We start from the raw sequence: 23,919 nt of genomic DNA, 5'->3' as shown, positions 1-23,919 counted from the left end.
AGTGACAATACAATTTGACCGCTGGTGGGCCCTTTTTGATTAACATATTTTACAGTAATATTCAATAAATTAAATGACAGTCATGTTTAATTACAGTTATTTTTTTAAATATAGGCTAATATAAGATACAAGTCAAGAAGTGCCCATACTGTATTATATATGATACATAAGATATCCAGAAACAGTTTTAGAGATCTGCCAACCTCGAAATATGATAAACCTCCACGATTTTCATGTTGCCTAGCAACAAAACTTCAGGACAACTGGCAAATCTAACCTAAACCATTTTACGTAACACAAAATTGAAATTATTTAAACTAATTTCAACATAATTTACTACTCCGTTGGAATGGTGGTATGACAGCTGGGTGCCTTCGCCCTGGGTAATGCTGTCCTATTGACACAATGGTTAGTGCTGCTGGCTGCCATATCATTGACATCATCCTCAAACCCAAAAGAAGGCAAAGATGTTTGTAAATGTAGTGTCTTTGCATCATGGGAGCACATGAAATTCTGTCGAGCCAAATATTGAGAAGTTGGTTGAAGCAGAAGAGGGTCGAGATCTTCCCGGAACCATCTCCTAGAAGATTCTCTTTAAAAACTAAAATGTAGCTCAGCAAATTTGTCCTGTCACCTGCAACATGCCCAAGGCCTAAGTCAACAACAAGCATATTTTTATTTCTTAGCCATAATAAAACTCTTTAACTTGATTTACCAGAGAACAAAAATCCCAATAATAATATGATTTTGGTGAAAATATATTACTTCATCCTTTAATTGATTATTCTAAATTAAAATTTTGTCTTAAAAACTTGAGTAGGAAGGAAAAAAAAATAAAGTGCTTTCAAACATGAAATCAATAATTAAGAGGAATAAAATCAATTAGATAAATTTTAAAATGTTATCACTTATATTTAAAGCAAAATCTAATATAGATATTTACTTACTAAAGGTTAAATTTTTATCATCTACAGACTTTTATTATGGATTAAAATAATTCAGATCAAACGGAAATTGAGCTAAAATATCACTTAAGGGGGGAAAAAAATGCCCAATTGGCGACACATTTAGAAATAACGATGCTGCTTTACCCTTCTTTTAAAAATCTGACTCCCTTTGAAACTTTGCAATCAACAATTCTTAATGTAAAAAATAACCATGATCATCCAAGTTTTCGAAGAACTGACAACTCCGACATATGCACAAAATAATAATGAGCTAAATGGAAATAATCAAAATCTTAAGACTGCTTAAGAAATAATACTCACTAAAGGCATATCGTCCTCACTCAATGGCTCCTCTTTAATATTTACATCTGTTTTCTCTGCTACAGAATTTCTTGCAGGCGAAAAATAACCATCTTGATCAGATTCATTAGATTTTATCTTAGGCTTTTCTTTTTCAGGTTTTTCTACCTTAACTTTTTCACTTTTTTCTTTATGTTTTTCACCAAGTTTCTCTTTATGTTTTTCTCCATGTTTATCTTTATCTTTGTGTTTCTCTCCATGTTTTTCTTTGCTCTTTTCAGACGATTCATGCTTCGGTTTGTCACTTTTTTCCTTTGATTTTTCTTTATGTACTTTGTCTTTTGAATCTTTATGTTTCTCTTTATGCTTCTCCTTTGAATCCTTGTGTTTGCTTTCTTTCAAGCTACTGTCTTTTACCTTCTCATTTTCTTTGAAGTTGTCAGATTTTGGTTGTCCATCAGAATTACTGTGCTCTTTTTTCACAGAGTCCACAGTTTTCGACTTATCTTCTTTTTTGATAGAATTGTGCTTAGAATGATCTAAATGTTTATTACTGCTTTCTTTGGTTTTTGAACTGTCTTTATTTGACGAACTATGATGCTTTTTTTCTTTGTCACTATGATGCTCTTTTTTAATATCACTTTTTACATTAGAGTCTTTGGAAGTATCTTTGGGTTTTGAATGAGAACTAGAATGTTTATGCTTTAAAGGATCACCCTCTTTCTTCTTTACATGGTCAGAACTGTGCTTGTGGTGCTCCGAATTAGAATTTTTATTATCATCATGATGTTTTTTAACAGTATCTTGACCTTCGGGCTTAGGTTTGTGATTAGGAATACTACTGTAACCATTGGGAGTAGGGTTCATCATTTTCAGCTTCTCACCTATAAAAACAAAAACATAATTAACTTTGTCAAAGGATACAGAAATATTCATAGTTATTTTACACTCTAAACTAATATCTCATTCAAGATATTTCAATACAGCCTGTTCAAGCTTCTGAGAAAGGCAGACTACTCAAAGACGAGTTGGAATCTTATATTTAAGGAGAATAAAAATATCACCGTCATGCTTGTGTATGGTGAATATAAGAAGTGAATAAAATGCAGTTTATTAATAACAAATATACCTAAAAAATGCACAAAAGTTACATCCATGAATTTCAACACATGCCTTTATTGTCCATACATGGAATCATGAACATTCTGGGCATATCTTGGGCAGCCACGGAAATTAGAGATGCGTAGAATATCCTGAGCACTGTCCTTGTGGACGTCATACATCATATCTTTTAAGAAATTCTAGAGAAAAGCAATCACAGTGGGATAGATCCAGTAATCATACGGATCAGTGAATGAGGCAACAACATTTGATTCATCAAATGTTATGTTCAAGCACTGCGAATACCATAGCTGAAATGAGCAAGGTCTCATTAGGGAAGGTTTGCTGTTAAACTGGAGGTACAGATATTGGATATCCAGATTTTGAACTTTGTACTGTACTAGGCATGTACTTCAAGTTATATTCTCAAAATAACATTTAGAATTTTATGAGAATAATTTCAACAGGCAAGCAGGAAATGTTTTGTAAACATAATATGTAGCTTTTATATGGTCTTCACAGAACAATTATTCATTATGTATTAGTTGGCTTATAAAAAAATTTTAAAACCTTAACACTTAATATTTTCCTGGTATCTACAAATCTCATGATAAGTACTGTTTTATTCAATACAGAACTATTAGTCACCAAAATGAGTAAAAAAAAAAAAAAAAAAAAAAAAAAATTCCTCACTCAATACGTGTTTAGCCTGCATGTGGGGGGAAACACAATTATATCTTTATTTCCCGATTATTTAGATAGGTTATGATTCTACATCGGCCAGAGAACTGGGAGTTCTACAATAACAACTCCAAGTTGGAAAATGATTTACTGTGACAGCAAGGTAGAACTGCCTGAGAAAATATAGAATTATTTAAAAAGAATGAATCAATTTCAAGGCCCACAAGCATCTTTATGGAAATAGTACATTTTAAAGCTATAACACCATTCTGTTACACTCTGTGATGCACCATTCTCTCTCTATATCCAACCCCTTATTCCCATTCAGAACAATGACACCTCAGCAAACAGTGTCCAGAAAGTGCCATTATTTGGGATTAATTACCTACTGGACACAGACATCCAGTAGTTGCTGAATAAATTGAAGAAAAACAATTTCTAATCTGAAATTACAATAAGTCATTTTATTTGTTATCAAGTTGAACATCAAATGCCCACATTTAATTTACATTAGATTTTGAAAGAAAAATGAGCATTTCAGACGTAAGCACTACAGTAAAACATTATATTTGATTATGAAATTCTGCCGACAATGAAAATTAACAGAAATCTTGCCAATCATTCCAGTAAAAGTTGAGAAACAGATTGATTTTTATTTAGTCAGATAAATAACTTATACAAGTTACGAACATAACATATAAAAAACTTCAAATTGCTAGCCATAATTTTTTATGTTGCAGAGCCAGTGTTATTCACTTTCACGTTAAGTGACACATATCTTGATGCCAGGTTTCCATAATTTCTAAATACTCTACTGAATGCAGTTCTGTTGAAGGCAAGTCCAAAGTTTTAATATTTTTTTTTTTTTTTCAAAATGCAACAGAAAAACAGATAAATAGGAATTATATCATTTTCTACAAAAATTAAACTAACTTACTGAGAATCAATTGGGTTTACATGGAACCAAGGAAAAGATCTAATGATTGGATTGTGACACTTATCCATTACTGGCACTAAATAATCACATTGATTGGCGATGGTTTTTTTTTTTTTTTTGTTTTTTTTTTTTTGTTTGTTTTATTTATTTTGTTCAATTTGAGTCCTTGGTTTTAGTCATGCTTTATGGTTAAAAAAAAAGTTTTTGACATTAAATAAAAAATATTCTGTTTAGATGAATGTTGGACAGTCATGCTTCATCTGTATTCCAAAACCACCTAACCAATTATCAAAATATATATTTGAATGGAAGGTAAAATGAATCAGGAAAAAAGATACAGTACCTTTCTCACATTTCTACCAATTACATATTTTAAACATTCATTTTTTTTTTTTTTTTTGAAAAAAGAAAACATGTTAACACATAGAATACTCAAAACTATTCTCGTGCTGAGATAATTATGAGAGATTTGTGAATTTTTCACATTTGTATGAAAAAGAAAATTTGGTTACAGGTTTAAATCTTCTCTTCGTGAACAAGTTATAAAGTCATCCGTAGGCCTGCCGACCATTTGAAGATGGTTTGCATTGACAGTTTACTGATAATCGTTGCACCATTTACAAAATAAAAGCTGTAATAATAAGGGAGTACAGATAGAAGTGGTCTGGCATCTTTATAGCCGGTGGAAGATTAGTCAAAAGGGGAAATAGTGTACTTTTGGTAGCTTTTGGAGCCAAAATTTCTTCCCCCCCCTCACACAGAAGGGCAAATGAAGTAGATGAAAGCAAATAAACGTTCCCCATTTAGCCAAGACCTCACAACTTTGCCCGTCTTATTTAGACACTAGCTTTTTCTTAAGTCCTATGTCTTCAATTGCATTACATTTGGCAACTGTTTGCCAGATTTAGAATACTAATTAACAGCACTAACTTCTATAGAGCAGACTACTTGTGTCTTCTCTAGTTGGACATATTTTAAACGAAATTATCCAGCATAGAAAACAATTTGTATACATTTGATCGTGCTTAAAAACTAAATACTGAATAAAATTGAATTTTAAAAAAATGCTGTTATGCCTACAAATGCTATTATTTGTAAATCTGATTTTGAGACCATACAAATCTACTTAAAAAAGAGAGTTGAATTTTATAAATAACTCTTTTCCTTAATAAGCAATAAAAGTAATTAGTTTATTCAGCTAACTTGATATTTTTGTCTTTGACATAGGTACAGCTTTCAAATTTTATTCTTGGAAGAAATTGCTTTCATTTTAATTTAACGGTTGTTTAATTAAATTTCATAGCAGAAATCATAAAAATTATTTCACCAATATGTGTTATGACTTCTATAATTTTAAAATTAAATGATGCAACACGCACAACATGTATAGAAAATGGCTGCATTTCAGCTTTTTAGTTATATCTCATATTTAATATTTCAATCTTAGATAAAGAAGCTGCAGTTAGCACTAATGGCTTTAAAGCTACTGCAGCTTCTTTATCTAGACATAAAAAACAATTTTTAAAAAAGATTTTTCAAACTAAACTATAGCAAATAAAATAATACAGAAGATTGATTTGAACTCATTTTTTGATACCAAAAGGGGAAAATACTATAAATAAAGAAATTAAAAAATTGTCGTTTAATTAATTATGCAAAAGCATACTAAAAAAAATGAGAAAGCCACTCAAAAGAGTGAATAGTAAATTTAAAAGTATGTTTCTAAGGAATATAACCGATTGAAAATTTGTAGATAATTTCTAGACATTCTGAATGAATAATTCCCAAAACTGCATTTCACTTTATTAAAATTTCCAACATTACAGAAAATGCAAGATTATGGGAAAGCACTTGAGAGCTATCTAGGAGGAAAGATGCCTTCGTGAAAGACTTAACTGGCTCGTATTTACATTACACACAGGTGTAATATTTAATAATTTGTAAATGGTAACATTTAATATTTAGTAATTTGTAATTGGAAACACTTTGGATACAGATTTTGAAAATAGAACTATACTGGTATTGCAGTTCTCTGTGATTATACATTCTAAGATTGTAAATAAATAGTTTCTAAAAGCTAAAAGTGTACCCTCATAATTTTATATGGTGTCAGGAGTGTTTTGCTTTCAAAATGGAAAGTTTAAAACCACCAGAGCCGATGAAATTTGATGGAAATCTGGCTTCGAATTGGCAGAGATGGCTGCAATCATTTGAAATATATGAAGTAGCTAGTGGATTACATAATAAAGAAGAGAAGGTAAGAGTTAATACTTTTCTTCATGTAATAGGAATTCGTGGTCTTGAAATATATAATACATTTCCTATAGAAGAGGGTAAAGAAATTAAATTAAGTGAAATTAAAACAAAATTTACGGAATATTGTATTCCTAAGAAAAATATTACATATGAAAGACATTTATTCTTTACTAGAAATCAAACTGCGTCAGAAACCATAGATGAATACGTAACTGACCTTCGAAATAAAGCTAGAACATGCGAGTTTGCACAATTAACGGATAGTTTAATAAAGGATAAAATTGTTTGTGGTATTAAAGATGAGATAGTGAGAGCAAGATTGTTACATGAAACAGAATTAACATTAGAAAGAGCTCTTGATATATGCAGATCTGAAATAAGTGCACATCAAATGAAAATCATAAAAGATGAGGAAACTGCTGTAAACTTAGTGAAAAAGAAACTAAGTAAATATAATAAGAATACCTACAAAGAGGTAAATACCAATAAACAAAAGACAAAAAAAGTTTATTCTAAATGTGGAACATCTCATGAGTATCGAATGTGTCCAGCATATGGAAAAATCTGTCATAAATGTAAAATGGCAAATCATTTCGCGAATCAGTGTAAAAGCTATATAATAAAAAATGAAGCAGTCAAGGCAAACAAAAAAGATAGACAAATTAAATTAATAAATCATGAATCTGAGGAAGAGTTAGAATTTTATGTTGGCACATTAAACCTTAATTCAGATAACAAGGAAGAGAAATGGACTGTTGACGTTAATGTAAATAAAAGTAAACTAAATTTGCAGTTAGATACTGGAGCAATGTGCAATGTTATTTCTAAAACCAAAGTGAAATTGCTAAATGTTCCGATACAGAAGTCTGAAATTAAAAGATTAGTTACATTCTCTGGGAATAAATTGGATACTTTAGGAAAAGTAGTACTTAACTGCCAATATGGAAAAAATAATTATGTTGTGGAATTCCAAGTTATTGACAAAGAAGTACCTTTTATATTAGGATTAAAATCATGTTTGCAATTAGGTTTGATTCAGAAAGTAATGTCTGTTTACACTGAAGACTTACTGGAGGAATACAAAGATGTATTTGAAGGCTTAGGTTGTTTGAATGGAAAATATAAAATCCAGTTAAAACAAGATGTAACGCCAGTCATTCATCCTCCAAGAAAAATACCCATAGCTATACGTGATAAAGTTAAGAAAGAATTACAAAGAATGGAAAATTTAAATGTTATTGAGAAAGTAAGAGAACCAACTGAATGGGTAAATTCAATGGTCACAGTTGTCAAACCGAACAAAATAAGAATATGTTTAGATCCTAGAGATTTAAATAAAGCTATAAAACGAGAACATTATCCGATGTTAACCATTGACAAAGTTGTCACTAGAATGCCTCACGCAAAAATATTTTCTGGTTTAGATGCTAATAGTGCTTTTTGGCAAATCCAGCTTGACGAAGAAAGTAGTAATTTGTGTACATTCAATACACCTTTTGGCAGATACAAATTTAAAAGATTACCTTTTAGCATATGTTCAGCTCCAGAAATTTGCCAAAGAAAATTAAGCCAAATAATAGAAGGTCTAGAAGGTGTTGAATGTATTATAGATGATATCTTAATATGGAGATCTAATGAAAAGGAACATGAGCTACGAATTAAAAAAGTACTCCAGAAAGCACGAGAAAATAATTTGAAGTTCAATAAGACTAAATGTAAAATAAAAGTTAATCGTGTGAATTATATAGGGCATGAGTTAAGTGAAAATGGACTAAAACCTGATTTGGTTGATCTTTACAATATGGTAACTGGTAGTTTGGCGACATTTTGGAGGCGATAAAGATTACTACCTGGGACTTTGGTAATAATGTGAGCAGTACTCAGTTCCGATTACGCATTATTTTGTGTGAGGGAAATGAGAGATCATGGGATATGTCATGTGATATTAATGGACGAATTACGGTTCTTTAATCGGAAAAGGGGGGGAAATCGGGAAAAAATCTGGAAATTTTGTATTTGGCTTTATTCTGTGTTGTGTGAAACAGTGTTGGTTAATTTTTGGATCCCATGGCCGTAACTAAAGTGAATTCGAAATGGGTATTTAGTGGTATTGAAAAGGGTAGTAATAAATGTTTGTTTAAGGTTGTGCGAGATAGAAATAAAGATGTTTTATTAAGTTATTTATTTTACCTGGTACCTTGCTGTAAAATATAAGTATGATTTTAAAGATCCTGAAACAGAAAGAAGAAAAGTTTATCGGACACGTAATCAAGATTCTGAAGAAGATTAGGTAAGTTAGTATTTTTAATTATTTGAGGATATTATTTTTATGCATTGTTCTAAATGTAAGGTGGAAAGGAATTTGGTATTATTGGGAAAATTGTTATTAGCAATGATTTAGTTTAAAGTAATTAGGATTGTAAGGTAATTTTTATTAATTTAATGTATGTGCTCATTTATATTTTAAGTAGTGTTTTTGAATTTAATTATATTTTAATGAAATGATAGTTATTTTGTGAATTTTATATTTGTAAGAATTTGGTATACATTTTAGTTGAAGTAAACGTGCATGGAAATAATTTAAATATCTGACACTAAGTATTTGTAATGGTTGCGGTATGAATTCGTTGGTGATGTTTATAATATAATAGATGATTTAGAGGTAAAAGTTTTTGGATATTTTATTTATTTTATATGTGAAAATGTTCATATTTGGAAAGGGTAAATACTTTTTCGCGATCAGGTAATTTCATATATGTTCTTTTTACTGGGTTTAAAGATTGAGAAAATTGTCATGTATTTTCGTGAAATTTTTCTAATTTATGAGAAAAAAAGCAGTGTACATGGATATAGTGAAGAGTGTACGCAATGCCATTTTTGTGCAATTCTGGGATGTTTTTTTAAGTAAAAATAAGTCGACGTGTACATGGTTTAGTGATATTTTAATTAAATGATAGTTATTTTGTGAATTTTATGTTTGTAGGAATTTGGTATACGTTTAAGTTGAAGTAGACGTGCATGGAAATAATTTAAATATTTGATATAAAGTATTTGTAATGCTTGCGGTATAAATTCGTTGGTGACGTGTATAATGTAATAGATGATTTAGAGGTAAAAGTTTTTGGATATTTTATTTATTTTATAAGTGGAAATGTTCATATTTGGAAAGGGTAAATACTTTTTCGCGATCATGTAATTTCATATATGTTCTTTTTACCGGGTTTAAAGATTGAGAAAATTGTCATGTATTTTCGTGAAATTTTTCTAATTTTTGAGAAAAAAGCAGTGTACATGGATATAGTGAAGAGTGTGCGCAATGCCATTTTTGTGCAATTCTGGGATTTTTTTTAAGTAAAAATAAGTCGGTGTGTACATGGTTTATGTGTATGTGTTATTTTGAAAAACGCGTAAGGAGTATGGTATTGTGCACTTTTTCCCAATTTTGCAGTGAATATTTGTCATGATTAAGCAGTTTTGTTACATAAAATTTCTAGCATAAGTGTAATTCGGCTAGTAGATTGTTGGAAGAAGTGTTCAGTAGATAAAAAGAAAAGAAACATGTCTTTACTTCGTGAAGACAAAATGGCGGCGGGGAAATAGAGGGTTGCTGTAGGAGAGTTGGTTGCGAAATTTTCGCCAAAAAATCGCCAAGTTACCATAATGTAAAGATCAACCCCTGATTTTTCTAAAGTGGAAGCAATTGTTAAAATGCCAGAACCTACAGATGTGCCTTCGCTACAAAGATTTTTGAGAATGATTAATTATTTAGCCAAATTTATTCCTAACTTAACTACTATTACTGCACCATTAAGACAGTTACTTGAGAAAAATGTCCTCTGGCACTGGACTGAAAAGCATCAAAAAGCTTTCGAGACACTTAAAGAATTGATTGCAAAAGCACCCGTATTAAAATTCTATGATGTTAATAAGGATGTAACTCTTTCAGTAGATGCAAGTTCTGAAGGATTAGGTGCTGTTTTACTACAAGAAAACCAACCAATTGCTTATGCTTCCAGAGCTCTAACAAAAAGTCAGAAAAATTATGCTCAGATAGAAAAAGAGCTTTTAGCTATTACTTTTGGATGTTCTAAATTTCATCAATATATATATGGCAAACGTATTACAGTTGAAACTGATCATCGACCATTAGAAAGCATAACTAAGAAACCTCTTTTTAAAGCACCACAGCGATTGCAAAGAATGCTGTTAAATTTACAAAAATATGATCTAGATGTACGATACAAAAAGGGGAAAGACTTATTAATAGCAGACACTTTGAGTAGAGCATATTTGAATACAACAGAAGATAATGATGAAGATACAGAAATTTGTACACTGATTCCAGCATCTGAGGACAAAATTTATGCATTGAAGAAAGAAAGTGAATGTGATGCTACACTACAGTGCTTAAAAAAATATATTCTGAGAGGCTGGCCAGAAAGGAAACATCAGGTAGAATCTCAAGTCAAAGTATTTTGGGACTACAGAGATGAGTTGACAATGGAAAATGACTTATTTTTCAAAGGAGGAAGGGTAATTATTCCTTTATCTATGCAAAAGGGAATGTTAAATTTAATTCATGAGGGTCATTTTGGTATAGAAAAATGTAAAAAAAGATCTAGAGATGTTTTGTTTTGGCCACTTATGAACAAGCAGATAGAAGATAAAATTTCAAAATGTTCTATATGTAATGAATACCAGAACAAAAACATAAGAGAGCCTATGATACCACATGAAATTCCCAATTTACCTTGGTATAAAGTTGCGACAGATTTATTTGAGATTAACAAAGATGTATATTTATTAATTGTAGATTACTATTCCAACTTTTTTGAAATCTCCAAACTACCGGATACTCGAAGTCAGACAGTGATCAGTTACATGAAATCTCATTTTGCAAGATACGGTATACCATTGATAGTGATATCTGATAATGGACCTCAGTTTGCAAGTAAAGAATTTGCAGAATTTGCAAAGAAATACCAATTTAAACATATAACAAGCAGTCTATACCATCCACAGTCGAACGGATTAGCAGAGCGTTCAGTACAAACAGCGAAGAAATTGTTAAAGAAAGCTCAAGCAGATCATGCTGATCCTTATTTAGCATTGTTAGCTCATAGGAACACTCCAACTAATGAGATGCTAGGATCACCAGCTCAACGACTTATGAGTAGAAGAACAAGAATGATTCTTCCTACATCTGAAGAATTACTTAAACCTCAAGTTGTGAGAAATGTAAAAGAAAAAATCAACCAAGAAAGAACTAAACAGAAGTCATATTATGATCGTCGTACAAAACCATTACCATCGCTAAATAAAGGAGATTGTGTTCGGGTATATCAAGATAATCGCTGGAAACCAGCAGTTGTAGAAGAAGTGCATAAGACGCCTAGATCATATATACTTAGATCAGGTGGATCAGTATTGAGAAGAAATAGAAAAGATATTAGAGAAAACAGGTCAGCTGTTGATCAGAATATCAGAGGAACAGAACAAGGAGTTAATATGCAGAAAACAAATATAAAAGGATATGATTCCAGATATTCTCAAGGGCAAAGTTTAGAAGATCAACTACCAAACTCTGCTAACTCAGACACAAGAAACGGTGAGCTAAGAACTAGAAGTGGGCGAGTGATTAGAAAGCCGGCCAGATATTTGGACTGATTTTAGGCTGTTAAAACTTTTGAACTCCTTAAAAAAAAAAAAAAAAAAAAAAAAAAAAAAAAAAGGAAGATGTAATATTTAATAATTTGTAAATGGTCACATTTAATATTTAGTAATTTGTAATTGGCAACACTTTGGATACAGATTTTGAAAATAGAACTATGCTGGTATTGCAGTTCTCTGTGATTATACATTCTAAGATTGTAAATAGTTTCTAAAAGCTAAAAGTGTACCCTCATAATTTTATAACAGGAAAAACACTCATGCAGCCAGCCCCTTTCCCAAGAAACTACCATTGCTCAGAGACTTTACTATTCAGTCAATGGTGAGTAAAAAGGCCAAAGAAACGTCTGCAGACAATGATACTAAAATTTTTAGACAATTAAAAGTGAACTACAATAAATATGCATTTAAAAAATTATTCATAAGAGATTTTAATTTACATAGTGCATTTTATTTGTTGAAAGACAAGAGGGAAGGAGATTTTTTGGGGAAAACCTATTATCTTTTCTTTTTTTGGTATGATGCATTTAATTTTTCAGTTAGTCAGATTTCAAACAATATGCGATAAGAGCAGAACGAATTAGCCAGAGTATGCAAGGTATTGCTGTATCTCAGTTTTAAGTGAATCTGTTGTAAAAGATTTTTATTTTCAACTTAAATTTAAATTATAGTTTATTTTTATTCAACCTTAAATCCATATGAATTTTATTTCACCACTGTTGGGTAATTTCTTGCTTCTAATAGTATAGGAAAACTTCTTTTTTTCTAAAGCAAAAACAGACTGCTGTGTATGTGGAGATAAGTTACACAAAAAGGAGAATTTGTTGTAAAAGGTAGCACTTATTACAGATGTTTCCTGCCTTTTTAATTAATTGAATGTTCTGGAATGGAATTCTTAGAGTAAGACTATTTTGAAAACAGCTGTTGTCCTTCGCAAGTTAGCTTGGCGAAACCTTAGTCGCCAACGAGGTCGCAACATTTCAATGGGAACACAAATTATCAAAATGTAATAAAAATTTGAGTAAAAGTTTACAATTGGGTGCACCTTATTTATTGGCGATTCATTCTGGTGCAAAGATCAGCACCAGGAAAGCACAATTTCAAGATTGCCACTACACAAAACCAAAATAAGTCAAAGAATTGCACAAACTCTGGGCCTATGCACACATCAATTTATTTTCACTTAAAAAAACATCAGAGAATTGCACAAACTAGGCATTGCGCACTGCCTTAACTTTGTCTATGTACACACCAATCTATTTTCATTTTAAGAAAATCAGGAAGCTAAAACTATCATGGTAACCAGAAATTAGGTTTCATTGCAAAATTTGTATTATTTTTCTGCAAGTTAAAAAACTTTCAAAAGAATATTTTTTTTTTCATTATAATAATTAATAAATTTCCTACAATACAACTATAAATCAAATACTTCAACTCAGACATTAATAATTATTGAGCATACAAATATGTTGCAGAGACAGAAAATTAAGTATTTTGTTTTCATAACAGAAGGTAATGAATACTTAACACACACATTTTACAAAGTTTATCATCGCCTTCATCAATTTTGAAGTATTTGCAAAGTTTTTAACACCAATTCTTAATACAAACGAAACATCAGAACATTTAGTATTATTTTAGTTTGATACAAATAAATTAAAATTTAAAGCCAGTATTACTTACTAATTCCTAATATTAATAAACCTTCAATAAATAACTGACAAATTCCTTTTCGCAATTTATCTTAATCAAATTTCATTCGGAAAAATTACCAAAATTATTGAAAACATTTAAGGTACAATATTACAAATACCATGTGAACTAATTAAGAAAAATTTTTTTAATGGAACACGCTACAATATACCAAATTAAAACCTTTCTGATTCAGTTAAAAAAAAGTTCAACATCTACAGAATTTTTGATACCTTTAAAATATCTGTTACATTACATATTAATAAATGTTTTTTGGGTGAAAGATCATTATTTTATTTTACCCCTCTAATATAAGGTGCAAATTAAATTTGTAATAAATGCAGTTTTCACACAAAAACTTTTACTACTATTATCATTTAAATAATGTAATAAATGCAGTTTTCAAAAACTTTTATTACTATTATCATTTAAACAATGTCAAAGCAATAAGCTAATATTTTTAATTACAAGAAAATAATAAGTTATGACGCAAAATTTAAATCATATTAATACTTCTATTGGTACCTAAATTTTTAACTTGAATAAATTTCTGTCTCATTTTATCGCAGTTCTTAAATCATATGGATAGTCCTCTTCATATGGATAGTCAAATTTGATAAATTCAAAATTATTCAGCCTCTCAAACATAAGTATCGTTGAGCAAATCTGATAAAATATTCTACTAATCTATTTGTTATAAATGATTCATGACGGCAATTCTTTTAATTATATCACGACATAAAAAATTATTATAATTTTTTTTTTTTACTGCTGTAAAATTAGTTTAAAAAAGTGTTTCATTTTACTTTCAAATGCAATTACTTTTTAAATATACAATTAAAAAAGTTTTCCGCATTCTGTAAAAACTATAAATAAAATAAAATATATACCTATACTATTTATATTATTAAAAACAAACACTTACCGTGCGGCCGGACAGAAGAATCTTTCACAGGCGACGAAGCTACAACCGGTGTCGTTGTACCCTGAAAAATCCACAATAATGAAGAAAGCTTTAATTATACCATGAAACACATTACTATAAACAAAATACCTTATCTACGGAAATTAATAACAATATTTCACAGTTTTTCCCTCACACAAGTTAAAATTGAATAATACAAGTAGTAATTCACACGGTCTAGATACAAATGGGAAGCTGAACCACATTCAGATACTATGTTTCCCGTGAAGAGACTAAGTCCTAGTTAAAGCTACTACAAAGAAGCAGTACGTGGGACTTAGAATTTTTCGTCGCCATTTGCCGGATATCTTGAATTTAAGTTCGCTATGGCTACTAAGTATAACAGATTATTTATACGAAGGAAATTAATCTTACCTGGCCAGATGGGTAGCACTCAGTACCTAGATCGTTCATCTTAAAATTTATTTATAATTTTATAATACACAAGGTAAAATAATGCTTTTCACGGCAGCGTACAAGTACACGACACTGATTTGCACTAAGTCCAACGAATGAAGTCAGCGCATGCGTCAGTGTGACGTCGAGTCCCCGGACGTAGACTGGATTGAGCAAGAAATTTGCTCATTGTTGAAGAAACAGCTGATATGCGAGTTAACATTCTGGTGCGTTAATCTACTTTTGGAAGTTATTTATAAGACGCATTATACTTCCAGTATATCACTACTGATCAAATTATACATTTTCTTCACACTTAATATGTATTTGCGCTGTATTTGTATACAATTGTATTGTCTAATTCAATAAATGAAATTTTATTAATTAGATTTTTTAATTATCGTTATTTTTATATTAATCTATAAAAAATACATGGCAGAAAAAACACGTGGTGTTACAAAATTTGTTATAAATAATTTTTACATTAGGCTAATTATTACTAATGATCAAATTATACATTTTCCCTTAAAGTTAGTATGTGTGTATACAGAAACATCATACAGAAAGCAATGGTTATGCGATAATGAGGCATTATGTACGTTGTTTAATTCAATGCATGAAAATTATATGCCTCAAATGTTTCCGTTATTTTACTTTATTCTGAGAAGAAATATGTTAGCCTAAGAAAACATGTGGTGTTTACAAAATTTATTATAAACACGTTTTAAACTAGGCTAATTTTCACTGAATTATTCATAAATGAATTTATCTAAATTAAATAAGCTAAAACTAATCAGTTTCTCTAAATATAAAAATAATGTTATTTCTTGCTCCTTTTAATATGTTCTTCCCCCTTTTGCTAATAGAAAGGTTAACAAGAGTTATGAAAGCGAAGATTTGAGCTCTTGAATGCCTAAAATATTATTTTTTATGAATAAGTCATAATTCTTTTTTTTAGGTATAAATATAGGAAGTTCTTTAAAAAACTGGAAATGTAAAAAAACATTAAATCCCTTACTCCCCCCCCCAGTTTAGAAATTTGTTCATTTCCAAATGAATTTAAAAAATAATATTCTAATTTCCCCGAATGGTTACTTTTTTTTAAATCTAAATGAGTAAAAACTTCCGTTGCATCTGATTTAATTATGAAACTTAATCGCAAATGACAAAGGAAAATATTTACGATGGAAATTTTAAATAATTAATGTAAAGTAACTTTAAATTTATTGTAAATTTTAAAATAATATTTTTTAATATTTGTAAATAAAAGTTATTATACTGTATTTATAATATTAATGATAGGGCATTTTAAAAAGTCAATTATTAAATAATTGAAAAGTATTTTCTCGGGAATAGCCCTCAAAGCAAGTATTCATCCTATAATTGGTAAATTAATTATCAACCTGAATAAACTTTCAAAAATTAAAATTTCTGTTTAAAAAATTTGTAATTAAAATCTGGTATAATTTAGCTTATTAAAATTATCTTTTTTACCAATAATTTCACAAAATGTTAGTTCATCGAAACTAATATATAATAGACCTAACGGTAGAAGCAAGGCTTAAACTCGACTCCGGTATTTCTGGATAAAATCCTTATTTTAGAAGCCCTGCAAAATTTTTAAATAAGATGAACTCAAGGATTAATTTCTAACATTAGAAGTTCCGGAACCCTATGAGAAAACCCACTAGGGGAAAAATAAATAAATGAAATAAATACATAATAACTATTACAATAATAAAATAATTAAAAACATTAGTTATTAAAATAGTAAATAATAAAAATGATAAAATTAGCAATTAAAATATTCAACAATTAAAACTGAATAAAAATGTAAGGGCTACAGTTTAAAATTGATTAAAAATGTAAGGGCTACAGTTCGGCAGGAGTTACAGTTTGACAAGAAGAATACATTAGAGCTAAGACATAGCTCAGCCGAGCATTAACAATATTTAGGCTGTGAATAAACAGATAATATGCAGTTTCAAAGGATGATAGAAACAAGATTTTGAATTTTCCAGCATACCAACGAAAAAAGGTAAAACAATTAAAACGCCACTAACAAAAATACAGTGAAGTCTAAAATTCGCCCAATTTTTCTCCTCCGTTAATCCCCGTGGAAAACGGTCTTTTCCCCACTGGCCTCCTAATCAGTCTCTTTTACCTCTGTTTTCAAATCACCAACTTATACATTAATAAATTATTTTTTTAATGAATTTCGATTATAATTGTTATGAAGTCTTTTTTAGTTTCTTTTCTGTTTTATTTAATGTATTTTAATCTTAATTTAGATATTGATATATTTACAAATTATATACAATTTTAGAACATAAGTGCTGATAAAATATGTACTAATTACTGTAGTTAAATACGTGTAATAACATCATCATTTTCATAAACTTCATAAACTTCATATAGAAAACAATGCTTACTATATGCAATAATAAGGCATTATTTGTTTTCCATTCGCATCTTTTCTCTTTTTAATGCCAAACGCGATTAGGGAGAGTAATATTTCGAGAATGGTTATATTCAATTGGGGGAGTAATGAACGTTTTGGTTAGTGCAATGTAATACTTTTTTGAATACCGCAATTTAGTAACTCACTGACAAAAAAATATACTCTTTTTACTTGACGATTACTAAAACAATGAATTAGGATTCTAAAAATTTCTTTTCATCTGCCCGAATTCAAAGCAGTAGCATCTCAAAAAACCCTTACTTTGGAATAAGTGCACATTTTCTTAAAGTAACTTCTTAAGCAAAAGACTCGCCACTTGGGATTTTCCATATGCATAATGTGACGACGAGTCATTTCCAGTAAAGATCTCTCTACAAGCCGTCCAGACGGTACAGTGGTTAGGGAAGCCTACGGCGGTACCGAAGGGAGCGGGTTCGAATCCCGGAGAAGGCGTGGATGTTTGTAAGTGTATGGTGTCTTTGCGGCATGGAGGCACTTTAAATATATGGCAAGCCGAAAGTTCACTAGTATGGTTTGGTGGAAGAAATAGGGCTGAGAGATCCTCGGACCTCCCGCCCTTCCCCGGGGCGCTCTGCCTCAAAGTTAGGGCGGAAGTAGAAATCCAACCTCGTTGAGGCTCTGGCAACCATTCTTCCATGAAATTCATAGACAAAACAACAATAACATCTCTCTTACGAAGACCACTCTTCAAAGTAAACTCATACTTTTCCTATGTCATGCAATTAATCAAAACTCAATCTTCCTGAAATGTAGGCAATCCATTCGGAAATATGATACTTTATTTAAAATTCCGAATGAGATCTGCATTCATCTTCTAAATTGTTATGATATTATTTCTTTATTCTTGAAATAAATGTAACAACGCTTTGTCCGTTCAGGCTATGTTAAGTAGATCTAGAACATGATCGATCATGAGATATCAGTACGTACCACAACATTCTTGATCGCTGAAGTAAAAATATTTCGTTTTAAGCTAGTATTAAAAATCAATATAATAAATTCAAATCATATTTCGCAAGTCACGTCATGAACACAGCTATATAGCAATATGTTGCCTTATAATTGAAACCATTAAGTTGTATCTGGAAATTTCTAGAACTGAATTTAAAATCGATTCAGCTCTATCATAGATGAAAATTTCATTAGATACATACACGTGTTGTCTTTAAGACCACTGCTTAAATCACAGAATCTGTTTGAATTTTTGCCTCAATAGAAAGTTACGTCATTGACATTTTAAAAGTATTCATCAATATAATATAATCCCTAAATTCTTAATAAATGAATTAAACAAGCATCGTTTAAATTTAATTTATTTCGTAAACTCATAAAGATGCTTTTGTAGGTAGTTATCAAATAACTTAAAATATTAGAATATTGCACATGTTTATTGAGTTTACCAATAATCATATAAATAGTAATCATGTCAAATACTGTTATGCATGCCATATTGTTACGTAGAGTATTTTACGCAAAGAGGTAAGAAAAATTCAAGGACATAACATCTTAATCCGTAGAACAGTCTGCTGAACTATGTCGGAAGCAGGATGATCCGTTCGGGTGTCCGCCGGAAACATCGCGGAGAAAACACCGCACGGCGAAAACGTCTTCCTACAAAAAATCGTGCGAAAAAACAAAACAAGAAGAAAACATCGCAGTTCTAAAATAACGTGGTAAAAAAATCGTCATCGAAAATAAAGTGGTTGAAAAACTTCGCCGCTTAAAATCGTCGTAAGGCACACTTGTTGTTAAAATAAATTTTTGGAAATCCAATGAATTTTCTGCTGAAATTATGGTTCCAGTTGCATAAAAAAGGGCTCCGGCTGCAGTTAAGATTTATCTAAAAAACTGAGAAGCACCGGAGACTGGCTCCGGTGGCCTCCAGTACAAGCTCCGTGTGAACTCAATTAATTACTTTTGTAATTCAATGGCAATATAAGCGAAAATGATGTCATACATGGGCGTAGCCAGCTCAAATTACGGGGGGGGGGCGCCCGTTACGACTGCTATGGCTACACTGTTCTACCTATTATAACATCTTCAAGTATATAGGCGATTATTTCATGACAAATATATTATGTTAATGGCAGTTATCTTAATATAAATAATAATTATATTATGAATTTTATTAATAATAAAATTATGTAACATAATTAAGGATATATTGCATTTCATTACCGAATTTATAATTATTACCTTACAAACATACTGAATGGGTAATTCAATATTTTTGTTTTTAAATTATTTAAAAATTATTATTAAAATATTAGCATAATTTTCTTTGTTTCATAATACAACTATAAAGATAAATAAATACATAAAATCCATACTAATTTTGCATATAATTATATAATAAAGATATTGAATTAAATGCATAAAAACTGTAAATACATAATTTATTTTGGACATGAAATTAAACTGCAAATAAATAAATAAAAAAAAGGCAAACATTTTTCCGGCCTTTCATTTTTGTTCGGCAATTAAAATATTCCCGAATTCCATTTTCCGTGGCAAATATATTGTTACGAAATGTAAGCGGTAAGATCGCTTCCCCGCAAAGCAGGTTTAGGGTTTCCATAAAATAGCAAGGGAAGGCAGGGTTGCCAAACTTGGCGAGAAATCGTCTATTTGGCGACAAAAATTTGCGATTAGCCATGGTCTGATGGAGAACTTTCTGGAACGAATTCTTGCCGGTTTAGCCCAGAATGTTCTCGAACACAAGCCGAAAGCTATATAAACCCTGCTGGTCCGCAGTCAGAGAGAGCGCCTCGTCGAGAGGACGAGTGAGTGTATGCCTCGTCTAGCAAGCTGATAGTCAGTCATTGAGAGTGTGTCTCGCATAGAGTGCGAGAGAGTGTGTCTCATCTAATTAGTTCGTGCGGAGACGATCGAGTTGACAGCCGGCCAGTGAGTGCCGAGTTGGTCGTCGAGTGCATCGAAGAGTCTCTTAGTGTATCGCGGTTAGTACATCGTCGAGAGAGTGTGTTAAGCTCCGAAAACGATTGAACCGAAGAGTCGGGAGCCTGTGCTCTGTGTGTCGTCGACTGCATCGCGAATTGTAGCGTGGAGAGTCTCGAAAGTACGTGAAGTTCCGAGAACGACCACGCAGAGTCGGGAGCTGTACTCTGGTGCTTTGTAGTGAAGCTGTCTTCACCGTGATAGTTTGATAACCTGAAAGCTGTGCTGATTGTGTCGGCGTGTTTATAGTAGATCTTCGACGACTGTAAAAAAAGTGACTTTAGAGCTGTTCTGATTAATATTGGCTAAGTAAAGTGTGTTTGGATATTTCATCAAGTAGTGTCGTCGTTATTCACTCCAAATCCACACGAACCCCGTACGAACGTGAAGGAAGACAATAACGTAACAACTGGTGTCACAATAAAGAAAAAAGCAACAATATCAATAATTTTGTCAATTGCTATTTCTTTGATATAATGAATGTGCATTAATGCCAAAGAATTTCTGTGCTCTTCCGTTATAGTAGTTCCATTATAATTTTCTAACCTTTTCAAAGTACTTGCAGAACGTTCACATTCGCAAGATGTTATCTGCAGTGTAGCTTCTACGTGCAAAAGCACATCAATATTTGGTAAAAAGATTTTATTTGAAGCTTTTAAAGCCAAAACTATCGTATCTGGGAGCTTTGCTTTGGGAATAGACATAAAATGCCGTCGCCAACATTTCGTCTCTTCGATAGAAATTCCGGAGAGGGTAAATCATCTTTATATACCAACTTCAACTTATTTACCACAATTTCATGTACACGATTAGCACAAACTGATGGCTTTATGCAAAACAGGGTTAATGCAGTCTTCTAAATTTGAAAACTGAGATTTTAAATGGAAAATGAGACGGTCAAGTAAAGGGATTGCTAAAATAGTTTTATAATAATGAAACACAAAATCACAATAATACCTATTATTATAATGGCTATAATTATGTAATAGTCACAATTTTCAAATGAGAGGGAAAGATTGGTTGCCTTTTTTTCACGAAAGAAATGCTTTCGGTAGATTGAAAATGTACATGCTTTGGGAGAAAAGAACCTCAATTTTTTTTACACTTTTTTCTAATTCATGCTTTCTTTTTTCAAAGGCGTCCAATATTAAGTGATTTATATTATTCCAATACAAGTTAAAGGATTATTTCTAGTAACACAACACATAGCAAAATTTGTAAGAAAAACAAACAGTAACTTTCGAAGACGCTAAATACAAGGTTGTTTTTACGATTTTGATTGTCACATTAGCGTTTCTCTTCTAGTTTAGTAACTTTCGAAGACTTTAAATCGGATCCGTTACTTTTCACTTTATCATGATCGAATTGGCCGGATTCCTCATAGTTTATCCCAAAGGGCTAATTAAACTTTCTATAGTAATTCCTGCAATTAAGTAAAATGCCTCGGTTCTATTTGTCGACACGCCTTTGTTCTTAAACAGAGGAAGAGAGCAAAGAGTATCTGCCCACATTTTGTGTTATTTTTAGATGTTTACTTTTTTCCTTAGCTTTAAAACTGAAAAAAAAAAAAAAAAAAAAAAAAAAAAAAAGAAACAGCTTTAAGAATTTTGCAAAAATTGATGTTCTACACTATAGAATTTAAAAATGAATAAATGTCATTTTAAAATTTAAGGCCATGAATCTAAATTATTCTATGATGTAAATCAGGGTTACTTAAACTTTTTTTCATTCGCGACCCCTTTTTATCACTGACATTTTTTCGCGATTTCCAGGACCCCATAATATTTACGAAAATTTTGTGCGACCCCATAAAGAAATCCGACACACGCGTGTGTGAAAGTGTCAAATTTTTTCACTTGTATTGTAATATACGAATGCAGTTTTAGGTCATTAACTTTAATTTCTAATTTTAAGACATAGAACAATGTGAAAGTTTTAAATAAGTAACCGACGAAATGACAGCGTCACGTGCAAAGCAAGTAAAATGAACGTTTCTGTTATAAAAAGAATGAGTCGAAGCATTTTCCTTTTTCTTTGTCTGTATTTCCTTATCTTTATTTAGTTTCAGCTACATTTTGTAAAAATATTTGGTAATTGTAAAACTATTATAATAAGTTAAAGAAATATCAAAACTGCTAAATTGTTTAGCCATTCCCTGCTGCAGGTCCCGCGACCCCGATGGGGGTAGCGACACAGTTTAAGAAACGCTAATGTAAATGAACCAGGAAAAAATGAACAATATATTCGCATTCCCTGCCGAGGATAACGGTGATACCCTTTAATATTAATATTGATTTTTAAAAAAAATTTTCCGTTTTGCATTATGATCAAAAAGTAAGATGCATTTTTTTTTATATATATAACATGTTAAAACTATAGTGTAGAACATCGATTTTTGCAAAAGAAAGCCCATTGCAATAAAGTTATTTCCCTCGGAAAGGGATGTTGTCGATTCGTGGTTTCGGCATGATGTTGATCTTACATGATATATCATCTTACAATTACATCAAATTTTTATCATTATACTTAGTATTTCATATATGCTTGCTACTGCTTGTTTAAATCAGTACGGAAAAAGCATACAAAGGTTACCTGTCTATGGGAAGGCATGCTGTTACATTCGTGGAGGACTTTCAAAGTGAAACTTGTTTGTTTACCTTACACACGAGGAAAACCATAAACACTCGTTCAGCTAGTTCCCTGATATTCTAACCTATGTCGAACTAGCATCGTTTATCAATCTAATACATTCTGCTCACTAATGGGCTATATGCTTTTTTCATTCTATTTAAATTCTCTTAATTTGTACTTCCTTTTAATCGGTAATTATCTGATTATTTGTTCCAAACACAAACGCACTTAGAATAAATAACTTTATATTACGCCCAAAAGGGTGTTTTTTTAACGTTTTGAGTGTTACTTTTATTTATTAAATATCATATTCTCCGCACTTAAACTATAAAATTCAATTCAACAGCAATACCACAGAATAAACTAAAAAGAGATATATTTAGAATTTCCGATACAGTCTTAAGCGCTGGAGATAAAAATGCTGTTTTTTTCGTACAGTGTTGCCATTCCTCGCTTTGAAATCGATGAGTTTGTTAATCAAAAATTCGTTTAAAATTTAATTAATTACTCGTTTAATTAAGTTTTGCAAAATATGAAATAGATAATAAAGCAAATTCTAAACTCCAAATTTGGGCTTCCAGATGCCTATATTCGAGTGAAGGACTACGTTATTCAAAGTTTGAGGTCTCTAGTTACCGTTGTTTTATCACAATGCTAGAAACATACATACATTCATGCAGATTCTTTATTATTTAATTTCTTTAAATATGATGCAGGATTCTAATATTTGATGGCAACAATTCGAAAAGTGAAACGCCGTTTATAGTGAGCTAAAGCAAAATGTCAAAACGAAATTAATAGCCCTTCTGGGCAATTTGCCCCTTTTGGGCTAACAATAAAGTAAAACAAATTACTTGGTAGTGAATGAATTTTTTATCTGCGTATTTTACACTTACCCTATTAG

At 31.0% G+C, this 23,919-nt stretch overlaps 1 protein-coding gene across 1 annotated transcript in view; it reads right to left on the bottom strand.

Moving 5' to 3' along the window:
• The window catches only part of Top1 (DNA topoisomerase 1), a 42,668-nt gene extending 27,588 nt beyond the window's left edge, over nt 1-15,080 (bottom strand). The window contains exons 1-3 of the mRNA XM_085815094.1: nt 14,924-15,080; nt 14,510-14,570; nt 1,269-2,131 (exon numbers count right to left, since the gene is read on the bottom strand). Of these exons, the coding sequence (XP_085671220.1) occupies nt 1,269-2,131; nt 14,510-14,570; nt 14,924-14,962 (963 nt within the window). The 5' untranslated portion in view covers nt 14,963-15,080. The remainder of the gene's footprint in view (nt 1-1,268; nt 2,132-14,509; nt 14,571-14,923) is intronic.
• Between the last annotated feature and the right edge of the window lie 8,839 nt (nt 15,081-23,919).

Source organism: Stegodyphus dumicola, chromosome 4 (assembly GCF_044657685.1).
Source record: "Stegodyphus dumicola isolate Sdum_Otavi_A_Nest chromosome 4, ASM4465768v1".
Classification (NCBI taxonomy): domain Eukaryota; kingdom Metazoa; phylum Arthropoda; class Arachnida; order Araneae; family Eresidae; genus Stegodyphus; species Stegodyphus dumicola.
Note: the sequence above shows the minus strand (reverse complement) of the source record. Positions and strands in the feature narration are given on the sequence as shown.